The sequence below is a fragment of the Salmo salar genome, chromosome 09 (assembly GCF_965601325.2).
Source record: "Salmo salar chromosome 09, fSalSal1, whole genome shotgun sequence".
In the NCBI taxonomy this organism is placed as follows: Eukaryota; Metazoa; Chordata; class Actinopteri; order Salmoniformes; family Salmonidae; genus Salmo; species Salmo salar.
In genome coordinates, this window is record NC_138299.1 from 116486021 (window position 1) to 116512326 (window position 26306).

Below are 26306 nucleotides of genomic sequence, written 5' to 3' on the forward strand. Positions count from 1 at the left end.
CTATCCCAACTAGGCTGCATAGCTATAGCAGAGATGGCCCTTTGCTCTCTACAAACAAAAAACTGTACGGGCCCAGTAATAAGATTTTACCAGTGGTAGGGCAGTTGTTGATTAAACTGGAGAGTAAAGACAAAAGTGCCATCCAGCCTGTCTTCGTCATTGACTCTCTAGCCAGACCGTTGCTGGGGCTGCCAGCAATTGAAGCATTGTAACTCATTGAGAGCGCGAGTGAACTGGAGGACCCAGGTGAGGTTTTCAAAAATAAATTCCCAAAAGTGTTTTCTGGTCTAGGAAGGATAGAAGGTGACTACCATATCCGCCTGAAAGAGGATGCTGTCCCCTATGCCCTTACCACCCCCCGCCGTGTGCCTATCCCTTTATTGGCCAGAGTAAAGGAAGATGGAAGAAATTGGGGCGGTGTCTAAAATAGAGAGTCCCACAGATTGGTGTGGTGGGATGGTAGTGGTCCCAAAAGCCAATGGGGGACATGAGGATCTGTGTGGACATGACTAACTTGAATGAGGCACTCTGCAGAGAGAGACACATCTTACCATTAGTGGAGCAGTCACTGGCTCAGTTGGATGGCTCACAAGTCTTCACAAAGCTGGATGCCCGCTCAGGTTTCTGGCAGATACCGCTGTCATCAGAGAGTAGGGCGCTCACAACGTTTATAACACCGTTTGGCCGATACTGTTTTAATGTTTTGCCATTTGGAATCGCTTTCGGTCCTGAGCATTTCCAAAGACACATGTCCCAGCTGTTGGATGGGCTGAGTGGCGTCAGAGTCCACGCGGACGATGTGCTCGTGTGGGGAAGGGACAGAGCAGAACATGATGTAAGGCTCACAGCAGTTCTGACCAGACTCCAGGAGACTGGCTTGACACTAAATGAAAATTGCACTTTTGCACAGTCAGAGGTCTTGTTCTTGGGACACAAAATCAGTGCAGCTGGAATAGAGCCAGACCCAGAGAAGATCAGCGCCATCACAGATATGCCCAGACCCCAGGATGTGGCTGAAGTCAGGACCTTCTTAGGCATGGCCACATATGTGGGTAAGTGCCTCCCACAGTTTTCAGATACAACCAAACCCCTGAGAGACTTACTAGCCAAAGAGAATGACTGATCATGGGGTCACATGCAACAGGTGGCGTTTGACAAAATCAAAGGAGACCTGGCCTCACAGAGAGTGCTGGCCCAGTACTGTCCCCACGCTAAGACAAAGGTATCAGCAGATGCATCATCCTTTGGGCTAGGGGCGGTCCTCACACAGATGCAGGACAACATGGAGTGGCTCAGCCAATACTTTATTGGCCTGCAGTTTACAGCAGAGACTGACCACAAACCACTGTTGGCTCTGTTAGGGACAAAAAAAAAATGTTTAGATAATACTACAGTCAACACTGCACTAGGACTGTTGTCCAAAACTGGTGTTAGTTGCAGAAGTAATAAACGAAGAATACAAGTTGGATTGGGAGAACGTGATGAAAGATGTGATAAACAGATAATTGCAAGAGAGAACAATGTCCATGTCAATCAAGCATATTTGTAACAAAGTCAAAGTTCACTGCCTGCCATAAACAGCCCGTGGACACGTATTACACACTCCTTGAAAACGTTTCACATTACAGGGTCAGGAACATAGTTTGTTCATATAGACTCGAGCTGCTCTCTAGTAGATTTAACAGCAAGACCCTATTGACATTGCCTGTGATTTTAAGCAGTAGGCCTCTCTACCAGCCAGAGGACACAAAATTCCAGGTGGACACTAAGATTTCAGCAATTGGGAAACTCACAAAAGTTAGAAAATATGCCTCCAAGTTTGACAGCTGCACTGCAAGAGTGGGAAAGTCTAGAGAAAGAGTATCATCAGATTCAGGTGAGATTTCAGATCCTATTCTAATACAAATCAAATCAAATGTTATTTGTCACATGCGCCGAATACAACGGGTGTAGAATACCTTGAAACGCTTACTTACACAGTTACATAGTGTTACATACAGTAATCACAGTGGTTCATCAAGAAGAATCATTAGAATAGATGTAATAGGCTATACATTATTGTCAGTATCTTCTATATTGATATGATGATTAACATTTCGTTACCAGGAGAGCCAACGGCTATACTTGCAGAAACTAGATGAAGTTTCCAAGCTGCAGAGCAATTGCTCTTCGTCTATCTCCCACCATCGGAGTAGACTGAAGGACATGTCTCAGTTAATGAAGAAGTAAGTTAATGGACACGCATACACACGCTCACACACACACACACACCTTTGCTCTCCTCGCTTTCTCTAAACGGTTTCATGCACCCTAACACACTGTTTTTCAAGGCCCTCTATCCATCCTTTATAAACAGATGCAATAAGGAGAGACTGACAGAGGAGGATGTAAAAACCTTGGATGAAATCAAGGAGCACATCAAGGCAAGACCCAACACTTTCTTTGAAATGGAGGCTTTCCTTCCAAAGAAAAATGGGTATGAGTGTCACTACATTAAAAACATTATTTCACAGGTCTCAGGGGAGGGACATGTGAAAGAGTTGTTGGCTGTTTTCCTATTCTGAGGATTTATACGTTTCAATGACTAGTTAAATAAAACAATTCTCATTCATATCTCACAAACTACAGGCTGTATCTCAATCTTGTTCTGGGCAATGTAAGCGTGACTCTTCTGAGCAAACAGTCAAAGTAAGTAGCTTCCACTTCAATGGATTTGTTAACTCTTAGAAATTTGAACATACTGTACTACTTATCTAGTGAACCATAAACCGAGTTGTTGTTCTATTCCAAATGTCCCCATCAGATGGAGCTGATAATTAACAAATCATAAATTATCTTTCAACAGATGGCAACAGAGTGACTTTGCATGATTAGAAAAATGTTTCTTCCTCCTCAGATTTGCCTACAAAGATGAATATGAGAAATTCAAGCTGTACCTCACAGTTATACTGCTCCTATTCACCTTCATGTGTTATTTCTTTGTGAGCTACAGGTAAGCTTGAACAGCTATGAATAAGCCCACAAAATCTTCATAATTGTGACTTGAAAAATGGAAAGTTTTATTCCAACACTATACAGTGTATATCCATTTTCAGAATTGTTGGTAAATTAGCTTTTATTGTTTAAAGAACCTATGGAAGAGATTGGTGTGTTTTTCAACGTCATGGCATGGGGTTGTTCAATGACAAACATGTATTTGTTTGAAATCTATCACTTGATGGTTTCATTTCAGAAAGACAAATAATCATGTTTTGTTGCAAAATGCTATATACTGTATCTGCCTCACGCTCTGAGAAACAAGTAGTGATGCTAGGTTTTACACAGTCAAATGTGACAAAGAACAACATTTTTTTATAAATAACAAATACAAATGATACATTTGTGACATCAATATATATATTTTTTAATGTAAATAAAAATAACAATACAGTCATATGAGATCTGTATGTAAAATATTTACATTTTAGTCATTTAGCAGATGCTCTTATCCAAAATGAGCGACTTACAGTTAGTGCATTTATCTTAAGATAGCTAGGTGAGACAACCACATATCACAGTCAAATATACAAGATACAAACATTCCATTTCACCTAAACAATGGCTATATAGCGATTTGCAACAAAACCCATTTTAATACACATCTAAAATCTATTCATAAAAAAATCTGAGAACAGTAATACTTTGCACACACATGAAGGTACCCATAAGCAATCATATGTCATTCAACCCTGTCTAGTGTCTGAATCTCTCTCTCTCTCTGTGTGTGTGTGTGTGCGTGTGTGTGTGTGTTTGTGTGCGCGCATGTTTGTTTGTGTGTCTGTACCCTGTCTAGATTGGTTGACGCAATCCTCAATTTCTTGCTGGTGTGGTACTACTGCACCCTCACCATACGGGAGAGCATCCTCATCAGCAACGGGTCCAGGTAGGCCCATCAGTCTTCAGACCTAATCCCTGGCTAGAGATACATTCTTACACTGCTCAACCGTAAATGACTTTGGCAAAATAGTAACTACTGCCTCCCGAGTGGCCCAGCGGTCACTACAGACCCGGGTTCGAGACCCATGAGGCGGTGCACAATTGGCCCAGCGTTGTCCGGGTTAGGGGAGGGTTTGGCCGGCCGGGATGTCCTTGTCCCATCACGCTCTAGCGACTCCTGTTGCGGGCCGGGAGCTTGCATGCTGACATTGTCGCCAGTTGTACGGTGTTTCCTCTGACTCATTGGAGCGGCTGGCTTCCAGGTTAAGCGGGCAGTGTGTCAAGAAGCAGTGTGGCTTGGCAGGGTTGTGTTTCAGAGGACTTATGGCTCTCGACCTTCAACTCTCCCGAGTCCGTACGGGAGTTACAGCGATGGGATAAGACTGTAACTACCAATTGGGGAGAAGTTAAAAAAATATATATATAAAATAGTAACTACTACAGTATGATGCATTTATAAAAGTACTCACTCTTCATATTAGCCTATTCTGATTATTTTCTTGTTGTATTTGGTTGATGTTTCAGGATCAAAGGCTGGTGGGTTTTCCACCATTACGTCTCAGCCTTTCTGTCTGGAGTCATGCTGACATGGTGAGAAAACTCAGGAAGCGCTTGTTTCCAATAGTTGATCACACACCAACCACATTGTAGGTTTTTTCATAGGCAGTTTCCATTTCAAGCAAGGGTATGATAGATGGCAAACAATAGAATCCGGTTTGCATCCAGTTTCTATTGTCAACATGTTAAGTTACTGCAGTGGGATAAATCAGGGTCACACTTAGTGTTTCTTGGTAGTCTTAAACAAATCTACTTTGAAACAAAAGTATACCCCTCACACACATGGTTATGGGCTTAAAAAAAGAAGACACCTGTACCATGTCAGATATAGAGTTGAAATGTATTCCATTTTGAGTTTGCATCCCAATATTACACTTTATATTCGTCACAGAAGATTTAAATATAACAAAACCGTTTCACATAGAAACACCGAATTTATTTAAATAATGTTTATTAATTACGAATTTATGACAAATATTAGTAACATTCCACCTATGAGGCCACTAGAGGACGATCTAGTCATTTGACTGCAGGAAAGGGGTACGCACTTTTCACAACACCCAAAGTCACTTAACATACACAAAAAATCAGCAGGATATAAAGCAATAAAATCACATATTACATAAGTAAGTACAGTACCACTCAAAAGTTTGGACACACCTTCTCATTTAAGGGTTTTTCTTTATTTTTACTATTTTCTACATTGTAGAATAATAGTGAAGATATCAAAACTATGAAACAACACATAAGTAATCATGTAGTAACCAAAAAAGTGCAGGGTTGGGGAGTAACAGATTACAAAAAAGTGTTAAACAAATCAAAATGTATTTTAGATTTTAGACACAACAAAGTAGCCACCCTTTGCCTTGATGACAGCTTTGCACACTCTTGGCATTCTCTCAACCAGCTTCACATGAAATGCTTTCCCAACAGTCTTGAAGGAGTTCCCACATATGTTGCTTTTCCTTCAATCTGCAGTCCAACTCATTCCAACCCATCTCAATTGGGTTGAGGTCGGGTGATTGTGGAGGCCAGGTCATCTGATGCAGCACTCAATCACTATCATTCTTGGTCAAATAGCCCTTACACACCCTGGAGGTGTATTGGGTCATTGTCCTGTTGAAAAACAAATGATCAGTGCAAACCAGATGGGATGGATTATTGCTGCAGAATGCTGTGGTAGCCATGTTGGTTAAGTGTACCTTGAATTCTATATAAATCACTGACAGTGTCACCAGCAAAGCACCACCACACCATCCTCCTCCATGCTTCACGGTGGGAACCACACATGCAGAGATCATCCGTTCACCTACTCTGCGTCTCACAAAGACTCGGTGGTTAGAACAAAAAATCTCAAATTTGGACTCATCAGACCAAAGGACAGATTTCCACCGGCCTAATGTCCATTGCTCGTGTTTCTTGGCCCAAGCAAGTCTCTTCTTATTGGTGTCCTTTAGTAGTGGTTTATTTGCAGTAATTCGACCATGAAGACCTGATTCACGCAGTCTCTGAACAGTTGATGTTGAGATGTTTCTGTTACTTGAACTCTTGCATTTATTTGGGCTGCAATTTGAGGTGCAGTTAACTTTAATGAACTTATCCTCTGCAGCAGAGGTAACTCAAGGTCTTCCATTCCTGTGGCAGGCCTCATAAGAGCCAGTTTCATCATATTGCTTGATGGTTTTTGCGACTGCATTTGAAAAAAGTTGACTGACCTTCATGTCTTGAAGTAATGATGGACTGTTTTTTCTCTTTGCTTATTTGAGCTGTTCTTGCCATAATATGGACTTGGTCTTTTACCAAATAGGGTTATCTTCTGTATACCACCCCTACCTTGTCACATCACAACTGATTGGCTCAAATGCTTTAAGAAGGAAAGAAATTCCACAAATTAACTTTTAACAAGGCACACCTGTTAAATTAAATGCATTCCAGGTGACTACCTCAGGAAGCTGGTTGATAGAATGCCAAGAGTGTGCAAAGCTGTCATCAAGGCAAAGGGTGGCTACTTTGAAGAATCTCAATTATAAAATATATTTTGATTTGTTTAACACTTTTTTGGTTACAACATGATTCCATGTGTGTTATTTCAAAGTTTTGATGTCTTCACTATTATTCTACAATGTAGAAAATAGTCAAAATGAAGAAAAACCCTTGAATGAGTAGTTGTGTCCAAACTTTTGACTGGTACTGTATATAAAAGTGCACTAAACATAAGGACAGACGGACCATGGAGAACACTAAACATGATGACAGACTAACCAGGGAAGTGAACTAGACAGAAGATAAAAGCTAAGACAGAGAATCTGGGTAAGCCTGTGTGAAGAAGGTTTGGATAGGTGTATGGATTGTGAGGTCCTGACATGGAGAGGGAGTTCCAGAGTTGGGGAACTACAGTTCTAAAAAAAACCTGGTCTCCCATAGAGTGGAGCGTGGTGTGAAGGATGGTGAGGAGGCCAGTGTCCGAGGAGTGCAGTGAACAGGTGGGAGTGTAGGGATGCAGGAGGTCAGTAACGTATGTGGGCGCCAGTCCATTTGAGTGCTTTGTAGGTGAGCATTAGCAATATAAAGATGATCCTGTATTAAACTGTCAGCCAGTGAAGTTCAACAGTATACAGTATATAATAGAGTACACTGTATTTAAAAGTCATTGTCTGATGTCTCTTAGGCCTGATGGATACCTGTACCAGAATTTCAGGAACCAATTCCTCGCCTTTTCTTTGTATCAAAGTAAGCTTTCGTACTTAAAAAAAACAAGGAATATATTAGTGTTACAACAATTACAAGTAACTGTCGAGTTTAAAAAATGTCAACCGTGTGTGTGTGTGTGTGTGTGTGTGTGTGTGTGTGTGTGTGTGTGTGTGTGTGTGCGCGCATGCGCATCACAGGCATGGTTCACTGTATGCAGTACTACTATCAGAGCGGCTGTCTGTACAGACTAAGAACCCTGGGAGAAAGACACAACATGGACCTGACTGTGGGTGAGACACAATGTAATAATTACAATGACCCTCCATGTTATAGCTACATAGTTACAGATACATTTGTTTACGTCTATGCTGTGTCCATCTATCTTTTAGAAGGATTTCAGTCCTGGATGTGGCAAGGGCTGACATTTCTTCTGCCCTTCCTGTTTTTTGGTCATGTGAGTATGGGATCTGGCTGTGGGATTCCCCTCAGCTCAGCATTAGTTGAGCTGGAGTTAGTTTGCTTTGTCACATATATAATGCTGAGTCACATTGAGGCTACTTTGTTGTTGCATAGGAATTGCATAATAAATCACACATACAGTGCCTACAAAATGTAATCACACCCATTGACCTTTTTTCCACATTTTGTTGTTTTACAAAGTGGGATTAAAATGGATTCCATTTAATCTACACAAAAATGTGAACATTTATAAAACATGAATGTAAAATAAAATCTTGATTAGATAAATCAAATGTTACTGGTCACGTACACATACTTTGCAGATGTTATCGCAGGTGCAGAAAAATCGTGTTTCTAGCTCCAACAGTGCAGTAATACCTAACAATACAATATGCACAAATCCCCAAAATAAAAAAGGAATAATTATGAGAATGAGCAGTGTTAGAGTCCAGAATATGAATATATACAGTTGAAGTCGGAAGTTGACATACACTGTCACGGCTGTTCGAAGGAGCGGACCAAAATGCAACGAGTTCGTAGTTCCACATATTTATTCAAACGTGAAACTGAATGCAATACACAAAATACTTGACACAAAAACGACAAACCGTGACGCAGAGAGGAAAACACACTACTCAAAAGATAATAACCCACAAACAACAATGGGAAAAACCCCTACTTAAATATGATCTCTAATCAGAGGCAATGAGGATCAGCTGCCTCAAATTAGAGATCAACCCCAAACAATCCCAACATAGAAAAAGACAAACTAGAACTTAAACATAGAAATAGAAAACATAGAACAACCAAAAACACCCCCTGTCACGCCCTGCCCTACTCTACTATAGAAAATGACATCTTACCAGGGCCAGGACATGACATACACCTTAGCCAAATACATTTAAACTCAGTTTTTCACAATTCCTGACATTTAATCCTCGTAAAAATTCCCTGTCTTAGGTCAGTTAGGATCACTACTTTATTTTAAGAATGTGAAATGTCAGAATAATAGTTGAGAGAATGATTTATTTAATATTTTATTTATTTCTTCATATTCCCAGTGGGTCAGAAGTTTACATACACTCAATTAGAATTTGGTAGCGTTGCCTTTAAATTGTTTAACTTGGGTCAAACGTGTCGGGTAGCCTTCCACAAGCTTTCCACAATAAGTTGGGTGAATTTTGTCCCATTACTCCTGACAGAGCTGGTGTAACTGAGTCAGGTTTGTAGGCCTCCTTGCTAGCACACGCTTTTTCAGTTCTGCCCACAAATTTTCTATAGGATTGAGGTCAGGGCTTTGTGATGGCCACTCCAATACCTTGACTTTGTTGTCCTTAAGCTATTTTGCCACAACTTTGGAAGTATGCTTGGGGTCATTGTCCATTTGGAAGACCCATTTATGACCAAGCTTTAACTTCCTAAGTGATGTCTTGAGATGTTGCTTCAATATATCCAAATAATTTTCTGTCCTCATGATGCCATCTATTTTGTGAAGTGCACCAGTCCCTCCTGCAACAAAGCACCCCCACAACATGATGCTGTCACCCCTGTGCTTCACGGTTGAGATGGTGTTCTTTGGCTTGCAAGCCTCCCCCTTTTTCTTCCAAACATAACGATGGTCATTATGGCCAAACAGTTCTATTTTTGTTTCATCAGACCAGAGGACATTTCTCCAAAAAGTACAATCTTTGTCCCCATGTGCAGTTGCAAACCGTAGTCTGGCTTTTTTATGGCGGTTTTGAAGCAGTGGCTTCTTCCTTGCTGAGTGGCCTTTCAGCTTATGTCAATATAGGACTTGTTTCACTGTGGATATAGATACTTTTGTACCTGTTTCCTCCAGCATCTTCAAAAGGTCCTTTGCTGTTGTTCTGGGATTGATTTGCACTTCTCGTACCAAATCTGTCTGTAAACAATTGTTGGAAAAAGTACTGGTGTCATGCACAAAGTAGATGTCCTAACCGACTTGCCAAAACTATAATTTGGTAACAAGAAATTTGTGGAGTGGTTGAAAAACGAGTTTTAATGACTCCAACCTAAGTGTATGTAAACTTCCGACTTCAACTGTATGTATATGATGTGTGTATGTGTGTATAGACATTACGGGCAGTATATGAATAGAAAAGATGTGGACAGCAGTAGTTATAGGATGAGCCTTGACTAGAATACAGTATTTACATATGAAGAGGGTAAAACAGTGTGCAAACATTATTAAAGTTACCAGTGTTCAATGACTATGTACATAGGGCAGCAAGTATTCACCCCCCTAAGACAATACATTAGAAACATCTTTGGCATTAATTACAACTGTGGCTCTTTTGGGGTAAGTATAATGACACAGACACAGATGCAGGCACAGGAGGCAGATGGTTCGAGTCTCAGATATTTATTGTACAAAAGGGGCAGGCAAGAGGCAGGTTGAGGACAGGCAAAAGTTAATAAACCAGGTCAGCGTTCCAAACGGTACAGGCCAGCAGGCAGGCTCGAGGTCAGGTCAGGCGGGCTTAGTCTCAGGGCAGGCAAGAGGTTAGAACCAGGAGGACTAGGAAAAACAGAGACTAGGAAAAACCAGGAGCTCGGTTGCCAAGACAAGATGAACTGGCAACAGACAAACAGAGAACACAGGTATAAATACACTGGGGAAGATGGGTGACACCTGGAGGGGGTGGAGACAAGCACAAAGACAGGTGAAACAGATCAGGGTGTGACAGGTAAGTCTCTAAGAGCTTTGCACACCAGGATTGTACAATATTTGCCCATTATTCTTTAAAAAATTATTCAATCTCTGTTAACTTCTATGGGCTAGGTGGGACGTTAGCGTCCCACTCTATTCAACAGCCAGTGGAATCGCGTGGCGCGAAATACAAATACCTCAAAAATGCTATAACTTCAATTTCTCAAACATATGACTATTTTACACCATTTGAAAGATAAGACTCTCGTTAATCCAACCACGTTGTCCGATTTCAAAAAGGCTTTATAGCGAAAGCAAAACATTAGATTATGTCAGGAGAGTACCCAGCCAGAAATAATCAGACACCCATTTTTCAAGCTAGCATAGAATGTCACATAAACCCAAATCCCAGCTAAATGCAGCACTAACCTTTGATGATCTTCATCAGATGACACTCCTAGGACATTATGTTATACAATACATGCATGTTTTGATCAATCAAGTTCATATTTATATCAAAAACCAGCTTTTTACATTAGAATGTGATGTTCAGAACTAGCATACCCACCGAAGACTTCCGGTGAATTTACTAAATTACTCATGATAAACGTTGACAAAATACATAACAATTATTTTAAGAATTATAGATACAGAACTCCTTTATGCAAACGCTATGTCAGATTTTAAAATAGCTTTTCGGCGAAAGCACATTTTGCAATATTCTGAGTACATAGCTCAGCCATCACGGCTAGCTAATTTGACACCCACCAAGTTTGGGGCAACCTAAACTCAGAATTACTATTAGAAAAATTGGATTACCTTTGCTGTTCTTCGTCAGAATGCACTCCCAGGACTTCTACTTCAACAACATGTAACGCCCTGGCCATAGAGAGGGGTTTTTTGTTCTTTATTTTGGTTAGGCCAGGGTGTTACATTGGGTGGGCGTTCTATGTTCTTTTTCTATGTTTTTGTATTTCTTTGTTTTGGGCCGTGTGTGGCTCCCAATCAGGCACAGCTGAAGTTCATTGTTGTTGATTGGGAGTCACACATAAGTGCATGTTTTTCCGTTGGGGTTTTGTGGGTAATTGTTTCTGTTAGTGTTTGCACCTGACAGGACTGTTTTGGCTGTCAGTTTTTCTTGTTTTCTTGGAGAGCAGCATGATGGACTCATGGACGTGGGAACAAATACTGGACGGAGAGGGACCATGGACTCAGGCTGGGGAGTATCGCCTCCCGCAGTGGGAGATCGAAGCGGCGAGAGCGGAGAGGCGATGGTATGAGGAGAGGGAGCGCAACAGGCATGAGAGGCAGCCCCAAGATTTTTTTTTGGGGGGGGGGCACACGGGACAGTCGGCGGTGCCGAGGTCGGAACCAGAGCCAGTCTGGTTGACGTTGGAGGTGAGGGAAGGGTGCGAAGCAGAGACAGTGAAGGAGTTGATGGGGAGATTGGAGGAGAGAGAGATGAGAGAGCTGCTGGTTTGGTGCATAAGGCACGGCATTCGCCCTACGGAGCGTGTCAGTGAATTGATGTCACCTGAGTCAGTTCTCCATACTCGTCCTGCGCCCAGAAACAGGCCTCCTGCATGTCTTCCAAGCCCTGCACGTCCTGTGCCTACGCCCAGAACCAGGCCTCCTGCATGTCTTCCCATCCTGGTCAAGCCCGTGCCTCCTCCTCGGACCAGTCCTCCAGTGGGTTTCCCCATCTTGGTTAAGCCTGTGCCTCCTCCTCGGACCAGGCCTCCAGTGGGTCTCCCCATCATGGTCTGTCCTGTGCCTGCTCCACGGACCAGGCCTCCAGTGGGTCTCCCCATCCTGGTCAGTCCTGTGCCTCCTCCTAGGACCAGGCCACCAGTGGGTCTCCCCATCCTGGTCCGTCCTGTGCCACCTCCCAGAGCCGCCCGCCAGTCAGGAGCTGCCAGAGTGGCCCGCCTGTTCGGAGCTGCCAGAGTGGCCCGCCTGTTCGGAGCTGCCAGAGTGGCCCGCCTGTTCGGAGCTGCCAGAGTGGCCCGCCTGTTCGGAGCTGCCAGAGTGGCCCGCCTGTTCGGAGCTGCCAGAGTGGCCCGCCTGTTCGGAGCTGCCAGAGTGGCCCGCTTGTCCGGAGCGGCCAGAGTGGCCCGCCTGTCCGGAGCTGCCAGAGTGGCCCGCCTGTCCGGAGCTGCCAGAGTGGCCCGCCTGTCCGGATCTGCCAGAGTGGCCCGCCTGTCCGGATCTGCCAGAGTGGCATGCCTGTCCGTATCTGCCATCGCCACCCGCCAGCCGGGCGCAGCCAGGGTCGTCCGCCAGCCGGGCGCAGCCATCGCCGCCCGCCAGCCGGGCGCAGCCAGGGTCATCCGCCAGTCGGGCGCAGCAAGGGTCGCCTGCCAGCCGGGCGCAGCCTTCGCCGCCCGCCAGCCGGGCGCAGCAAGGGACACCCGCCAGCCGGGCGCAGCCATCGCCGCCCGCCAGCCGGGCACAGCCAGGGTCGTCTGCCAGCCGGGCGCAACAAGGGTCGCCCACCAGACCTTCGGCGCGGCCAGGTGCACCACCTAAGAGGGCGACGCCAAGGGTGGGGCAGAGGCCACGTCCCGCACCTGAGCCGCCGCCATAAGAAGGCCCACCCGGACCCTCCCATTCAGTGTCAGGTTTTGCGGCCGGAGTCCGCACCTTGGGGGGAGGGGTACTGTAATGCCCTGGCCATAGAGAGGGGTTTTTTGTTCTTTATTTTGGTTAGGCCAGGGTGTTACATTGGGTGGGCGTTCTATGTTCTTTTTCTATGTTTTTGTATTTCTTTGTTTTTCCGTTGGGGTTTTGTGGGTAATTGTTTCTGTTAGTGTTTGCACCTGACAGGACTGTTTTGGCAGTCAGTTTTTCTTGTTTTTGTATAGTGTTCTCTTCGTTGTATTAAAATTCAAGATGAACACCAACTCCGCTGCACCTTGGTCTACTTCCACAGACAGTCGTTACACAACAAATGTTGTTTTGGTTCCAAATAATCCATAGTTATATCCAAATACCTCCGTTTTGTTCGTGCGTTCAGGTCACTAACAGAAGGGTAACGTGCGAGCGCATTTCGTGACAAAAAATGTACTTAGAAGCATGTCAAACGCTGTTTAAATTCTCTAGGGCCAGTGGGACGATTTCGTCCCACCTACGTAACAGCCAGTGGAATCCCGTGGTGCGTTATTCAAATACCTTAGAAATGCTATTACTTCAATTTCTCAAACATATGACTATTTTACACTATTTTAAAGACAAGACTCTCGTTAATCTAACCACACTGTCCGATTTCAAAAAGGCTTTACAACGAAAGTAAAACATTAGGTTATGTCAGCAGAGTACCCAGCCAGAAATAATCAGACACCCATTTTTCAAGCTAGCATAGAATGTCACATAAACCCAAATCACAGCTAAATGCAGCACTAACCTTTGATGATCTTCATCAGATGACAATCTTAGGACATTATGTTATACAATACATGCATGTTTTGTTCAATCAAGTTCATATTTATATAAAAAAAACAGCTTTTTACATTAGCATGTGACGTTCAGAACTAGCATACCCCCCGCAAACTTCCGGTGAATTTACTAAATTACCAGAGTGGCCCGCCTGTCCGGATCTGCCAGAGTGGCCCGCCTGTCCGGATCTGCCAGAGTGGCCCGCCTGTCCGGATCTGCCAGAGTGGCCCGCCTGTCCGTATCTGCCATCGCTGCCCGCTAGCCGGGCGCAGCCAGGGTCGTCCGCCAGCCGGGCGCAGCCATCACCGCCCGCCAGCCGGGCGCAGCAAGGGACACCCGCCAGCCGGGCGCAGCCATCGCCGCCCGCCAGCCGGGCGCAGCCAGGGTCATCCGCCAGCCGGGCGCAGCAAGGGTCGCCTGCCAGCCGGGCGCAGCCTTCGCCGCCCGCCAGCCGGGCGCAGCAAGGGACACCCGCCAGCCGGGCACAGCCATCGCCGCCCGCCAGCCGGGCGCAGCCAGGGTCGTCCGCCAGCCGGGCGCAACAAGGGTCGCCCACCAGACATTCGGCGCGGCCAGGTGCGCCACCTAAGAGGGCGACGCCAAGGGTGGGGCAGAGGCCACGTCCCGCACCTGAGCCGCCGCCGTAAGAAGGCCCACCCGGACCCTCCCATTCAGTGTCAGGTTATAGATACAGAACTCCTCTATGCACTCGCTATGTCCGATTTTAAAATAGCTTTCCGGTGAAAGCACATTTTGCAATATTCTAAGTAGATAGCCCGGCATCACAGGGCTAGCTATTTAGACACCCAGCAAGTTTAGCCCTCACCAAAGTCAGATTTACTATAAGAAAAATTTTATTACCTTTGCTGTTCTTCATCAGAATGCACTCCCAGGACTTCTACTTCAATAACAAATGTTGGTTTGGTCCCAAATAATCCATAGTTATATCCAAATAGCGGTGTTTTGTTTGTGCGTTCAAGACACTATCCGAAAGGGTAAATAAGGGTTACGCGCCCAACGCGTTTCGTGACAAAGAATTTTTAAATATTCCATTACCGTACTTCGAAGCATGTCAACCGCTGTTTAAAATCTATTTTTATGCCATTTTTCTCGTAAAAAAGTGATAATATTCCGACCGGTAATCTGTGTTTTAGTACAAAGTGAGAGAAACTAAAAACATGGTGTCGCCCCGTGCACGCGCCTCAGCTCATTGTCCTCTGATAGACCACTTAACCAAAGGCGCTAAAGTTTTTCAGCCAGCAGCTGGAATTACATCGTTCAGCTTTTTCCCGGGTTCTGAGAGCCTATGGGAGCCGTAGGAAGTGTCACGTTACAGCCAAGATCCTACATTTTCAATAAACAGAGCCAAGAAGCCCAAGGAATGGTCAGAGAGGGTACTTCCTGTACAGAATCTTCTCAGGTTTTTGCCTGCCATATGAATTCTGTTATACTCACAGACACCATTCAAATAGTTTTAGAAACTTTAGGGTGTTTTCTATCCAAAGCCAATAATTATATGCATATTCTAGTTTCTGGGCAGTAGTAATAACCAGATTAAATCGGGTACGTTTTTTATCCGGCCGTGTAAATACTGCCCCCTAGCCCTAACAGGTTAAAATCAATTTTTATGCTATTTTTCTCGTAAAATAGCGATAATATTCCAACTGGACAACGTTGTATTCATTCAAAGAGTGAAAGAAAAGAATGGCGAGATCTCGTTAACGCGCATCTCCAGACTCACTGTCCCCAGGCAGGCCACTTACAAACTCTGCTGCTGTACTTTGCCCAGAGACAGGAGACACGTCATTCCACTTTCTGAACGCTTTAGAGAGCCAATGGAAGCCTTAGAAAGTGTCACGTAACAGCACAGATGCTGTAATTTTGATAGAGATGCAACAGAAGGACTACAAATTGTCATACAGGCCACTTCCTGCATGGAATCTTCTCAGGTTTTTGCCTGCCATATGAGTTCTGTTATACTCACAGACACCATTCAAACAGTTTTAGAAACTTTAGAGTGTTTTCTATCCAAATCTACTAATTATATGCATATTCTCGTTTCTGGGCAAGAGTAGTAACCAGTTTAAATCGGGTATGTTTTTTATCCGGCCGTGAAAATACTGCCCCCTAGCCCCAACAGGTTGTAGGTTGTTGATCATTGCTAAATAAAGACATGTTTAAGGTTTGCCATAGATGTTCAAGTTGATTTAAGTTACAACTGTAACTAGGCCACTCAGGAACATTTAACGTCATCTTGCTAAGATCTTTGACGATTTTTAACATTTAACGTCATCCAGTGTAGATTTGGCCTTGTGTTTTAGGTTATTGTCCTGCTGAAAGGTGATTATTCGTCTCCCAGTGTCTGTTGTAAAGAAGACTGAAGCAGGTTTTCTTCTAAGATTTTGCCTGTGCTTAGCAGCCACCATCATGCTTGAAAATATGAAGAATGGTACTCAGTGATGTGTTGTGTTGGATTTGCCCAAACATAACGCCTTGTATTCAGGACAAAAAGTTCCTTTCTTTGTCTTATTTTTTTTGCAGCATTACTGAAGTTTCTTGTTGCAAACAGGATGCATGTTTTTGAAAATGTTTATTATGTACAGACTTTTCACTCTGTCATTTAGGTTAGTATTGTGGAGTAACTACAATGTTGTTGATCCATCCTCAGTTTTCTCATATCACAACCAATGGCCTCATGGTGAAATCCTTGAGCAGTTTCCTTCCTCTCTGGCAACTGAGTTAGGAAGGTATCTTTGTAGTGACTGGGTGTATTGATTCACCATCCAAAGCCTAATTAATAACTTCACAATGCTCAAAGGGCTTTTTTTTTTTTTTTTACACATCTACCAATTGGTGCCCTTCTTTGCGAGGCATTGAAAAACCTCCCTGGTCTTTGTGGTTGAATCTGTGCTTGAAATTCACTGCTCGAATGAGATATTCGTATGTGTGTGGTACATAGATGGGGTAGTTATTCAATAATAGTGCTTTTCATGATTTTTCTAACACAGAATAAGTCCATGCAACTTATTCTGTGATTTGTTAAGCACAGTTTACCTCCTGAACTTATTTAGGCTTGGCATAAGAAAGGGGTTGAATACTTATTGACTCAAGACATTTCAGTTGAATTTATTCATGATTTTGAACATTTTCTTCAAACAAAATTCCACTTTGACATTATGGGGTATTGTGTGTAGGCCAGTGACCCAAAGTCTCAATTTAATCAATTTTAAATTCAGGCTGCAACACAACAAAATTTTGAAAAAGTCAAGGGGTATGAATACTTTCTGAAGGCACTGTAAATCTTCAGTCATATTGTAGAATTATGCTTTATCATGTTTTAGTGGCTCCTGAACCAGACCTGGGTTTCAAACTTGAAATAATTATTTCAAATACTTTATCTGTGCCTGTTTTAACTTGCCTGGCTTAATAAACAAATAGAACAGTCCCAAAACTGCTAACCCTGCCCATCGGGAACTCCAGGCAGACTCAAGCTTGTGCTCAAACAATTTTTTCAAGTATTTTAACCCAGGTCTGCCCTGAACATTTTATTGACCTAGCACTTGCTATTGTGTGTGTGTGTGTGTGTGTGTGTGTGTGTGTGTGTGTGTGTGTGTGTGTGTGTGTGTGTGTGTGTGTGTGTGTGTGTGTGTGTGTGTGTGTGTGTGTGTGTGTGTGTGTGTGTGTGTGTGTGTGTGTGTGTGTATTACTTAATGTGTGTGTATGTAAAGTACGTAAGTGATGTTTTGTGTTTCAGTTTTGGCAACTCTACAACGGACTCTCTCTGTTCAGGATGGCTCGGCTCCCAGACTGTAAAGAGTGGCAGGTCAGTGTGTCCCCAGACAGCTTTCCTGATAGACATATTCTTTGCTCCATTCACCCTCTAAAGTGATTCAGTTGATAATGATAAAGAGGGCCTCATGTCTTAACAATGTTAATGTGTGAACAGGGCATGGGGTTTGTACATAAAATGTTGATTTATTTATTAAACGTATTGATTATAGTCTCCCATCCATAAAAGCAGACAACAAGCCATCCAGTTTTCTATTATATAATTATAAAAAAGCTGTCTTCCCCATCTTATGGCAGTATTCACAATTTCTGCTGTCATTCTAGGTCTCAATGTGTGGAATCTCTTTCCTCATTCTGTTCATGGGCAACTTCCTCACTACTGTTGCAGTAGTCCGCACCAAGCTCAAGAGCAAGGACCAGGCAAAACCCAAGGGTCAGTGAGATGAAGAGGATACACAGAAACTGCATCCGCTGGTTCATCCCATAGGAGATTCTCCGGAACATTTCTATAATCATGGCTCATTTACAAGTGATAGAGGATCATGGGCAGTATTCAATGATCCCCTACTTTGGTTGCTTTGGGGTTGCTACTGTATAGATGTGTGAATTGGTTAAATATGAAGATAGTTTCTGCTCAATATAATAATGGCACAGCATTTCAGCATGTTTATGGTGTGACTTAGACATTTCAGAATAATTTCTACTAAATTAAAAGGATAGTCACAGTGTGATTGTGCAATAACATGGCCTCTAATTGCTAAAATAATAAATGATATACTGTGGACCTATCGCATACCCCCATCTTCAGGTGTGTGTGTGTGTGTGTGTGTGTGTGTGTGTGTGTGTGTGTGTGTGTGTGTGTGTGTGTGTGTGTGTGTGTGTGTGTGTGTGTGTGAGAGAGAGATTCCACATGGTGTGACAGATTGTTATTGATTCCATGGATGTCATCCCATAAGGTACAGGTCTGTGGTACACTGCTATTTGTTCTTGGTACTATCAACAATCAAAATACACTCATTTATTTTTACCTTTATTTAACTAGGCAAGTCAGTCAGTTAAGAACAAATTCTTATTTCCAATGACGGTCTACCGGGAAACAGTGGGTTCACTGTCTTGTCAGCTCGGGGATTCGATCTTGCAACTTTTCAGTTACTAGTCCAATGCTCTACCAATTGGTTAGTATGACTGAAGGTAACTTGTTTCAGGGATGTGCAGACAGTTTGTACTATTGGGTGGATTACATAACCTTGACTCCTGGCCCACTGCACTGTGATCTGTGTTGTATTATTCCAGTTATATGTGCACGTCATTAGGTAATGTCTTTATGGACTAGTCCATTTCTTAAAATGTGTATTCTTCAAAGTAAGATATTCAGAAAATATCGTGAATAAGCAAATAAGTATAGTTAATTTAATTGTTAGACAAAAATAATGGGTGATTCTATGGTTTCTTTCTGTACACGTGATCTGACCTTGTCAATCGATAGCATGTCGTGACTTGTATATTCATTTTTTCACTCTTGAGTAGTAAGTACTACACCCCTTGAGAAAACTGTTTGGTTTAGTCCTACTGAGTGACGGCACGGTAAAGTTTCCTCATTATGTTGTGCACTGTGGTTTTGCATGACGTTGAAGACTAGAAGGTAAGTAGCTAGCTGAAAGTCTAGCTATGTTTCATATACAAAAGTGCCGTTTCCTTGACAGCATTGAATATTATTGTCCTGAGAATGGATTGTAATTCATGTCAAGTTTATTTCAAATTTAGCTACGACAAGGCCAGTTTAGCAAACTAACCAACTGTCAAGCAAGTAACGTTACTACTGTATAACATTAACGTTAGAACTAACACTTTTCAGCAAGTACAGCTAACCTTAGCTATCTAGCTAATGGCTAAATAGTTATATTTTGCGATTTAGTTTATAATCTAGTTAATTTACTGATATACCAAACACTGTGTTTAGTTAACAGCTTTGCCACTTGTCACTTTGTAGGGTCAGCTAGTAGCAGCTAACGTTAGTAGTTTGGTGTTTGATTGCTAATGTCCTGGTCAAGCAACATATCAATGTATGTAGGTCGTTATCAATAAAACGTCACAATAAGGTGCAGAGCGTTACATTTGCCTCCTCCGGGGCAACTGGGCAAAAACAATTGACAACTGCGTGCCGTTCAAAGGATTGTTAAATAAATGTTAACAATTTGGTTGTAATCGCATCAATTCTTGAAGAGTATAGTCAGAACTACAAATGTCCGATTATTCCATGGAAAACAATTGCGTATAGCTCTATCATCCGTTTTACAGCAAGTAACAGGATGCTTTTCATGGTAAGTAAACATCAGTTGATAATGTAATTTCAGATACGTGAGGGTAGCCTGACGATAGCGCTCTATTTGCCACCATTAATTGGATATTTGAGTGATATAAAATACAAGTGAACTATACATGACAAGGATGAGTGGTTTAGGTTAATTTCCAATTTCTGCACTCTGCATGTCAAGCAGCAGAAGGGACCATTTGCTGATGTACTATTAGCTGATCATGTTTACTTTGAAAGCTACCGGTAGAAACTTTGTACAGTCGCCTAAACATAGTGGTAAGTAGACTTCTTTGTACTTTTTTCTCCAACCTAGCAAAGTTACCTAACATGATCCTCTTTTCAACATCGTTTAAGTGTTTAATCACGATTGCGGCTGACAGACATGATAGGTAGGCTACTTTGATGGACAACGTCAAATCGGCTAGCTAGCTAATAACAGATCACGTCAAGGGTTAAGCTAGATGGCTATATCCAAGTATTGTTTGATTTGCTTGCCAACTATAGTGGTGATAACAGAAGTCTAACTGACCACTTTACCAGGACAAGGACTTGCTTATGTCAAGCTTTTTCCAAAAGCCTTATGATGAAGCAAGCTAAATGACACATGCTATTTGCTTAGTTAGCTACATGGCAAATGGATAGGCTACCCTAATTTATCTGAAGTTACATTTTTTAAATGTTTTATTTCACCATTTAACCAGGTAGGCAAGTTGAGAACAAGTTCTCATTTGCAACTGCGACCTGGCAAAGATAAAGCACAGCAATTCGACACATACAACACAGTTACACATGGAATAAACAAAACATAGTCAATAATACAGTAGAACAAAAGAAAACAAAAAGTCTATATACAGTGAGTGCAAATGAGGTAAGTTAAGGCAATAAATAGGCCATGGTGGCGAAGTAATTACAATATAGCAATTAAACACTGGAATGGTAGATGTGCAGAAGATGAATGTGCAAGTAGAGATACTGGGGTGCAAAGAAGTTCTCCCACTTAAAAATATGAGAGAGGCCTGTAATTTTCATCATAGGTACACGTCAACTATGTCAGACAAAATTAGAAAAAAAATCCAGAAAATCACATTGTAGGATTTTTTATGAATTTATTTGTAAATTATGGTGGAAAATAAGTATTTGGTCACCTACATCAAGCAAGATTTCTGGCTCTCACAGACCTGTAACTTCTTCTTTAAGAGGCTCCTCTGTCCTCCACTCGTTACCTGTATTAATGGCACTTATTTGAACTTGTTATCAGTATTAAAGACACCTGTCCACAACCTCAAACAGTCACACTCCAAACTCCACTATGGCCAAGACCAAAGAGCTGTCAAAGGACACCAGAAACAAAATTGTAGACCTGCACCAGGCTGGAGAAGACTGAATCTGCAATAGGTAAGCAGCTTGGTTTGAAGAAATCAACTGTGGGAGCAATTATTAGGAAATGGAAGACATACAAGACCACTGATAATCTCCCTCGATCTGGGGCTCCACTTAAGATCTCACCCCGTGGGGTCAAAATGATCACAAGAACGGTGAGCAAAAATCCCAGAAGCACACGGGGGGACCTAGTGAATGACCTGCAGAGAGCTGGGACCAAAGTAACAAAGCCTACCATCAGTAACACACTATGCCGCCAGGGACTCAAATCCTGCAATTACAGACGTGTTCCCCTGCTTAAGCCAGTACATGTCCAGGCCCGTCTGAAGTTAGCTAGAGAGCATTTGGATGATCCAGAAGAGGATTGGGAGAATGTCATATGGTCAGATGAAACCAAAATATAACTTTTTGGTAAAAACTCAACTCGTTGTGTTTGGAGGACAAAGAATGCTGAGTTGCATCCAAAGAACACCATACCTACTGAGAAGCATGGGGGTGGAAACATCATGCATTGGGGCTGTTTTTCTGCAAAGGGATCAGGACGACTGATCCGTGTAAAGGAAAGAATGAATGGGGCCATGTATCGTGAGATTTTGAGTGAAAACCTCCTTCCATCAGCAAGGGCATTGAAGATGAAACGTGGCTGGGTCTTTCAGCATGACAATGATCCCAAACACACCGCCCGGGCAACGAAGGAGTGGCTTCGTAAGAAGCATTTCAAGGTCCTGGAGTGGCCTAGCCAGTCTCCAGATCTCAACCCCATAGAAAATCTTTGGAGGGAGTTGAAAGTCCGTGTTGCCCAGCGACAGCCCCAAAACATCACTGCTCTAGAGGAGATCTGCATGGAGGAATGGGCCAAAATACCAGCAACAGTGTGTGAAAACCTTGTGAAGACTTACAGAAAACGTTTGACCTGTGTCATTGCCAACAAAGGGTATATAACAAAGTATTGAGATAAACTTTTGTTATTGACCAAATACTTATTTTCCACCATAATTTGCAAATAAATTCATAAAAAATCCTACAATGTGATTTCCTGAGAAAAAAAAATCTAATTTTGTCTGTCATAGTTGAAGTGTCCCTATGATGAAAATTACAGGCCTCTCTCATCTTTTTAAGTGGGACAACTTGCACAATTGGTGGCTGACTAAATACTTTTTTGCCCCACTGTAGCATTTAGTCTTCATGTTTCATAAGTTACAAATCTCTACTGGCCATTAGCCAGAGCCATGTTTTAAATTAAATATACTTTATAGAAACTAGCTACAGTTGAAGTCAGAAGTTTACATACACTTAGGTTGGAGTCATTAAAACTCGTTTTTCAAATACTCCACAAATTTCTTGTTAAATACTATAGTTTTGGCAAGTTGGGTAGGACATCTACTTTGTCCATGACAAAAGTAATTTTTCCAACAATTGTTTACAGACAGATTATTTCAAGTATAATTCACTGTATCACAATTCCAGTGGGTCAGAAGTTTACATACACTAAGTTGACTGTGCCTTTAAACAGCTGGGAAATTCCAGAAAATGATGTCATGGCTTTAGAAGCTTCTGATAGGCTAATTGACATCATTTGAGTCAATTGGAGGTGTACCTGTGGATGTATTTCAAGGCCTACCTTCAAACTCAGTGCCTCTTTGCGTGACATCATGGGAAAATCAAAAGAAATCAGCCAAGACCTCAGAAAAACCATTGTTGACCTCCACAAGTCTGGATCATCCTTGGGAGCAATTTCCAAACGCCCGAAGGTACCTCGTTCACCTGTTCAAACAATAGTATGCAAGTATAAACACCATGGGACCACGCAGCCGTCATACCGCTCAGGAAGGAGACATGTTCTGTCTCCTAGAGATGAAGGTACGCTAAAAGTGCAACTCAATCCCGGAACAACAGCAAAGGACCTTGTGGAGATGCTGGAGGAAACAGGTACAAAAGTATCTATATCCACAGTTAAACAAGTCCTATATCGACACAACCTGAAGGCCACTCTGCAAGGAAAAAGCCACTGCTCCAAAACCGTCATTAAAAAGCCAGACTACGGTTTACAACTGCACCTGGGGACAAAGATCATACTTTTTGGAGAAATGTCCTCTGGTCTGATGAAACAAAAATAGAATTATTTGGCCATAATGACCATCGTTATGTTTGGAGGGAAAAGGGGGAGGCTTGCAAGCCGGAGATTACCATCCCAACCGTGAAGCACGAGGGTGGCAGCATCATGTTGTGGGGGTGCTTTGCTGCAGGAGGGACTGGTGAACTTCACAAAATAGATGGCATCATGAGGACGGAAAATTATGTCGATTATATTGAAGCAACATCTCAAGACATCACTCAGGAAGTTAAAGCTTGGTCGAAAATGGGTCTTCCAAATGGACAATGACCCCAAGCATACTTCCAAAGTTGTGGCAAAATGGCTTAAGGACAACAAAGTCAAGGTATTGGAGTGGCCATCACAAAGCCCTGACCTCAAGCCCATAGAACATTTGTGGGCAGAACTGAAAGTGTGTGCGAGCAAGGAGGCCTACAAATCTGACTCATTTACAGCAGCTCTGTCAGGAGGAATGGGCCAAAACTCACCCAACGTATTGTGGGAAGCTTGTGGAAGGCTACCCAAAACGTTTGACACAAGTTAAAAATTTTTAAGGGCAATGCTACCAAATACTAATTGAGTGTAATGTAAACTTCTGACCCACTGGGAATGTGATGAAAGAAATACAAGCTGAAATAAATAATTCTCTCTACTATTATTCTGATATTTCACATTCTTAAAATAAAGTGGTGATCCTAACTGACCTAAAACAGGGAATATTTACTAGGATTAAATGTCAGGAATTGTGAAACTGAGTTTAAATGTATTTGGCTAAGGTGTATGTAAACTTCCGACTTCAATTGTTTACATCAGCAGAATTGTGTCGTAGTGGCAAGAAAATATATGTGAACCCTTTGGAATTACCTGGATTTCTGCATAAATTGGTCATCAAATTTGATCTGATCTTCATCTAGGTCACAACAATAGACAAACATAGTGTGCTTAAACTAATAACGCACAAATGATTGTATTCAATATAGACAAGAGAAATATATCATTTAAACATTCAGTGTATGTCGGAAAAAGTATGTGAACCCCTAGGCTAATGACTAACCTGGAGTCCAATCAATGAGACGAGATTGGAGATGGTTGGTTAGAGATGGTTGGTTAGAGCTGCCTTGCCCTATAAACACTCACAACATTTGTGTTTGCTATTCACAAAATGCATTGCCTGATGTGAACCATGCCTCGAACAAAAGAGAGCTCAGAAGACCTAAGATTAAGAATAGTTGAGCTGGAAAGGGTTACAAAAGTATCTCTAAAAGCCTTGATGTTCATCAGTCCACGTTAAGACAAATTGTCTATAAATAGAGGAAGTTCAGCACTGTCGCTGCTCTCCCTAGGAGTGGCCGTCCTGCAAAGATGACTGCAAGAGCACAGCGCAGAATGCTCAATGAGGTTAAGAATCCTAGACTCAGCTAAAGACTTACAGAAATCTCTGGCACATGCTAACATCTCTGACGGGTCTACGATATGTAAAACACTAAACAAGAATGTTGTTCATGGGAGGACACCACAGAAGAAGCCACTGCTGTCCAAAAAATAAACATTTCTGCATGTCCGAAGTTCACAATAGAGCACCTGGATGTTCCACAGCGCATCTGGCAAAATATTCTATGGACAGATGAAACTACAGTTGAGTTGTTTGGTAGGAACACACAACTATGTGTGGAGAGAAAAAAAAGGCACAGCACGCAAACCTCATCCCATCAAAACCTCATCCCAACTGTAAAGTATATTGGAGGGAGCATCATGGTTTGGGACTGCTTTTCTGCCTCGGGGCCTGGACAGCTTATCATCGACGGGAAAACTGAATTCCCAAGTTTTATCAAGACATTTTGCAGGAAAGTGTTAGGCTATCTGTCCGCCAATTGAAGCTCAACAGAAGTTGGGTGACGCAACAGGACAACGACCCAAAACACAGAAGTAAATCAACAACAGAATGGCTTCAACAGAAGGAAAATACACCTTCTGGAGTGGCCCAGTCAGTCCTGACCTCAAGCCGATTGAGATGCTGTGGCATGACCTCGAGAGCAGTTCACACCAGACATTTCAAGAATATTGCTGAACTGAAACAGTTTTGTAAAGAGAAATGGTCCAAAATTCCTCCTGACCTTTGTGCAGGTCTGATCCACAACTACAGAAAACCTTTGAGTTTATTGCTTCCAAAGGATGGTCAACCAGTTATTAAATCCATGGATTCGCATATTTTTTCCATCCTGCACTGTGAATGTTTACACGGTGTGTTCAATAGACATGAAAACATGTCATTGTTTATTTTACGCAGGCTGTGTTTGTCTATTATTGTGACCTAGATGAAGATCAGATCAAATTTTCCAAAGGGTTCACAGTTTTCTTGCCACTGTATGTCTCCTAATAGCCAGAACGTGCCACTTGGCCAGTGCACCATGGCTGACAAAGCATACTTTCTGAATGCTTGTTCAGCAGTTTATTTTCCCTTTTGTCAATGCTCCTGTGGTTAGTCATTACACATTATTATCGCCTTCCTCCTTATGAAATGGCACTAGTTGAGATGGTGGTTGCTGTGTGTCAGCTTGCACTGCTAATTGTTTTGACTTGGAATGAGCGAAGCACTTTGAGACATTATCTGGGTGAATGTAGATATTATTTCTTCCTAGTACTGGACCGCCTACAACGTGCACATTTTTTTTGTAGGGCCTAATCATAGAAGTTCTTATAACTACCTATTGAAATTGGGATTCTATCAATAAAATGTCACTAAGGTGCAGAACATTTGAGTTGCCTGCTGGGGGACAAGGCGACCACCAGCTCCACTAAAACCATTGATAAGTCTGTGCCGTTTTCAAGGTATTGTTAAATACATGTTTTACAACTATTTGCTTGGAGTATCACCTCTTGAAGAGCGTATTCAGAACTACACTGAGCAAAAATATAAATGCAACAATTTTACTGAGTTACAG

At 42.5% G+C, this 26306-nt stretch overlaps 2 protein-coding genes across 3 annotated transcripts in view; both read left to right on the forward strand.

The window, feature by feature from the left end:
* The first annotated feature begins 1600 nt into the window (after nt 1-1600).
* Nucleotides 1601-18362, forward strand: LOC106612445 (transmembrane protein 120A-A). Its single transcript, XM_014213569.2, has 12 exons — nt 1601-1876; nt 2107-2225; nt 2357-2476; nt 2629-2688; nt 2897-2992; nt 3833-3922; nt 4501-4566; nt 7202-7263; nt 7422-7514; nt 7614-7678; nt 17544-17612; nt 17903-18362. The coding sequence occupies exons 1-12, from the start codon at nt 1808-1810 to the stop codon at nt 18017-18019; spliced, it is 1026 nt and encodes a 341-aa protein (XP_014069044.1). The 5' UTR covers nt 1601-1807; the 3' UTR covers nt 18020-18362.
* A 554-nt stretch (nt 18363-18916) lies between these two features.
* The window catches only part of porb (P450 (cytochrome) oxidoreductase b), a 49560-nt gene continuing 42170 nt past the window's right edge, over nt 18917-26306 (forward strand). The window contains exon 1 of one of the 2 annotated variants that reach the window (XM_014213572.3): nt 18917-19220. Coding sequence is in view for 1 of the 2 variants with exons in the window: in XM_014213571.3 (XP_014069046.1) it covers nt 20114-20168 (55 nt within the window). In the remaining variant the exon portion in view is untranslated. Of the gene's footprint in view, nt 19221-19935; nt 20169-26306 lie in introns of those variants that run through there. The other variant, XM_014213571.3, reaches the window with a different exon arrangement.

Excerpts from the sequence above, each read along its gene's own strand:
- LOC106612445 (XM_014213569.2), top strand. The coding sequence starts at position 1,808 with ATGCCTCCAAGTTTGACAGCTGCACTGCAAGAGTGGGAAAGTCTAGAG. Across the intron at positions 3,923-4,500 it reads CTCATCAGCAACGGGTCCAG|GATCAAAGGCTGGTGGGTTT; the intron begins GTAGGCCCATCA and ends TTGATGTTTCAG. Across the intron at positions 7,679-17,543 it reads CCTTCCTGTTTTTTGGTCAT|TTTTGGCAACTCTACAACGG; the intron begins GTGAGTATGGGA and ends TTTGTGTTTCAG.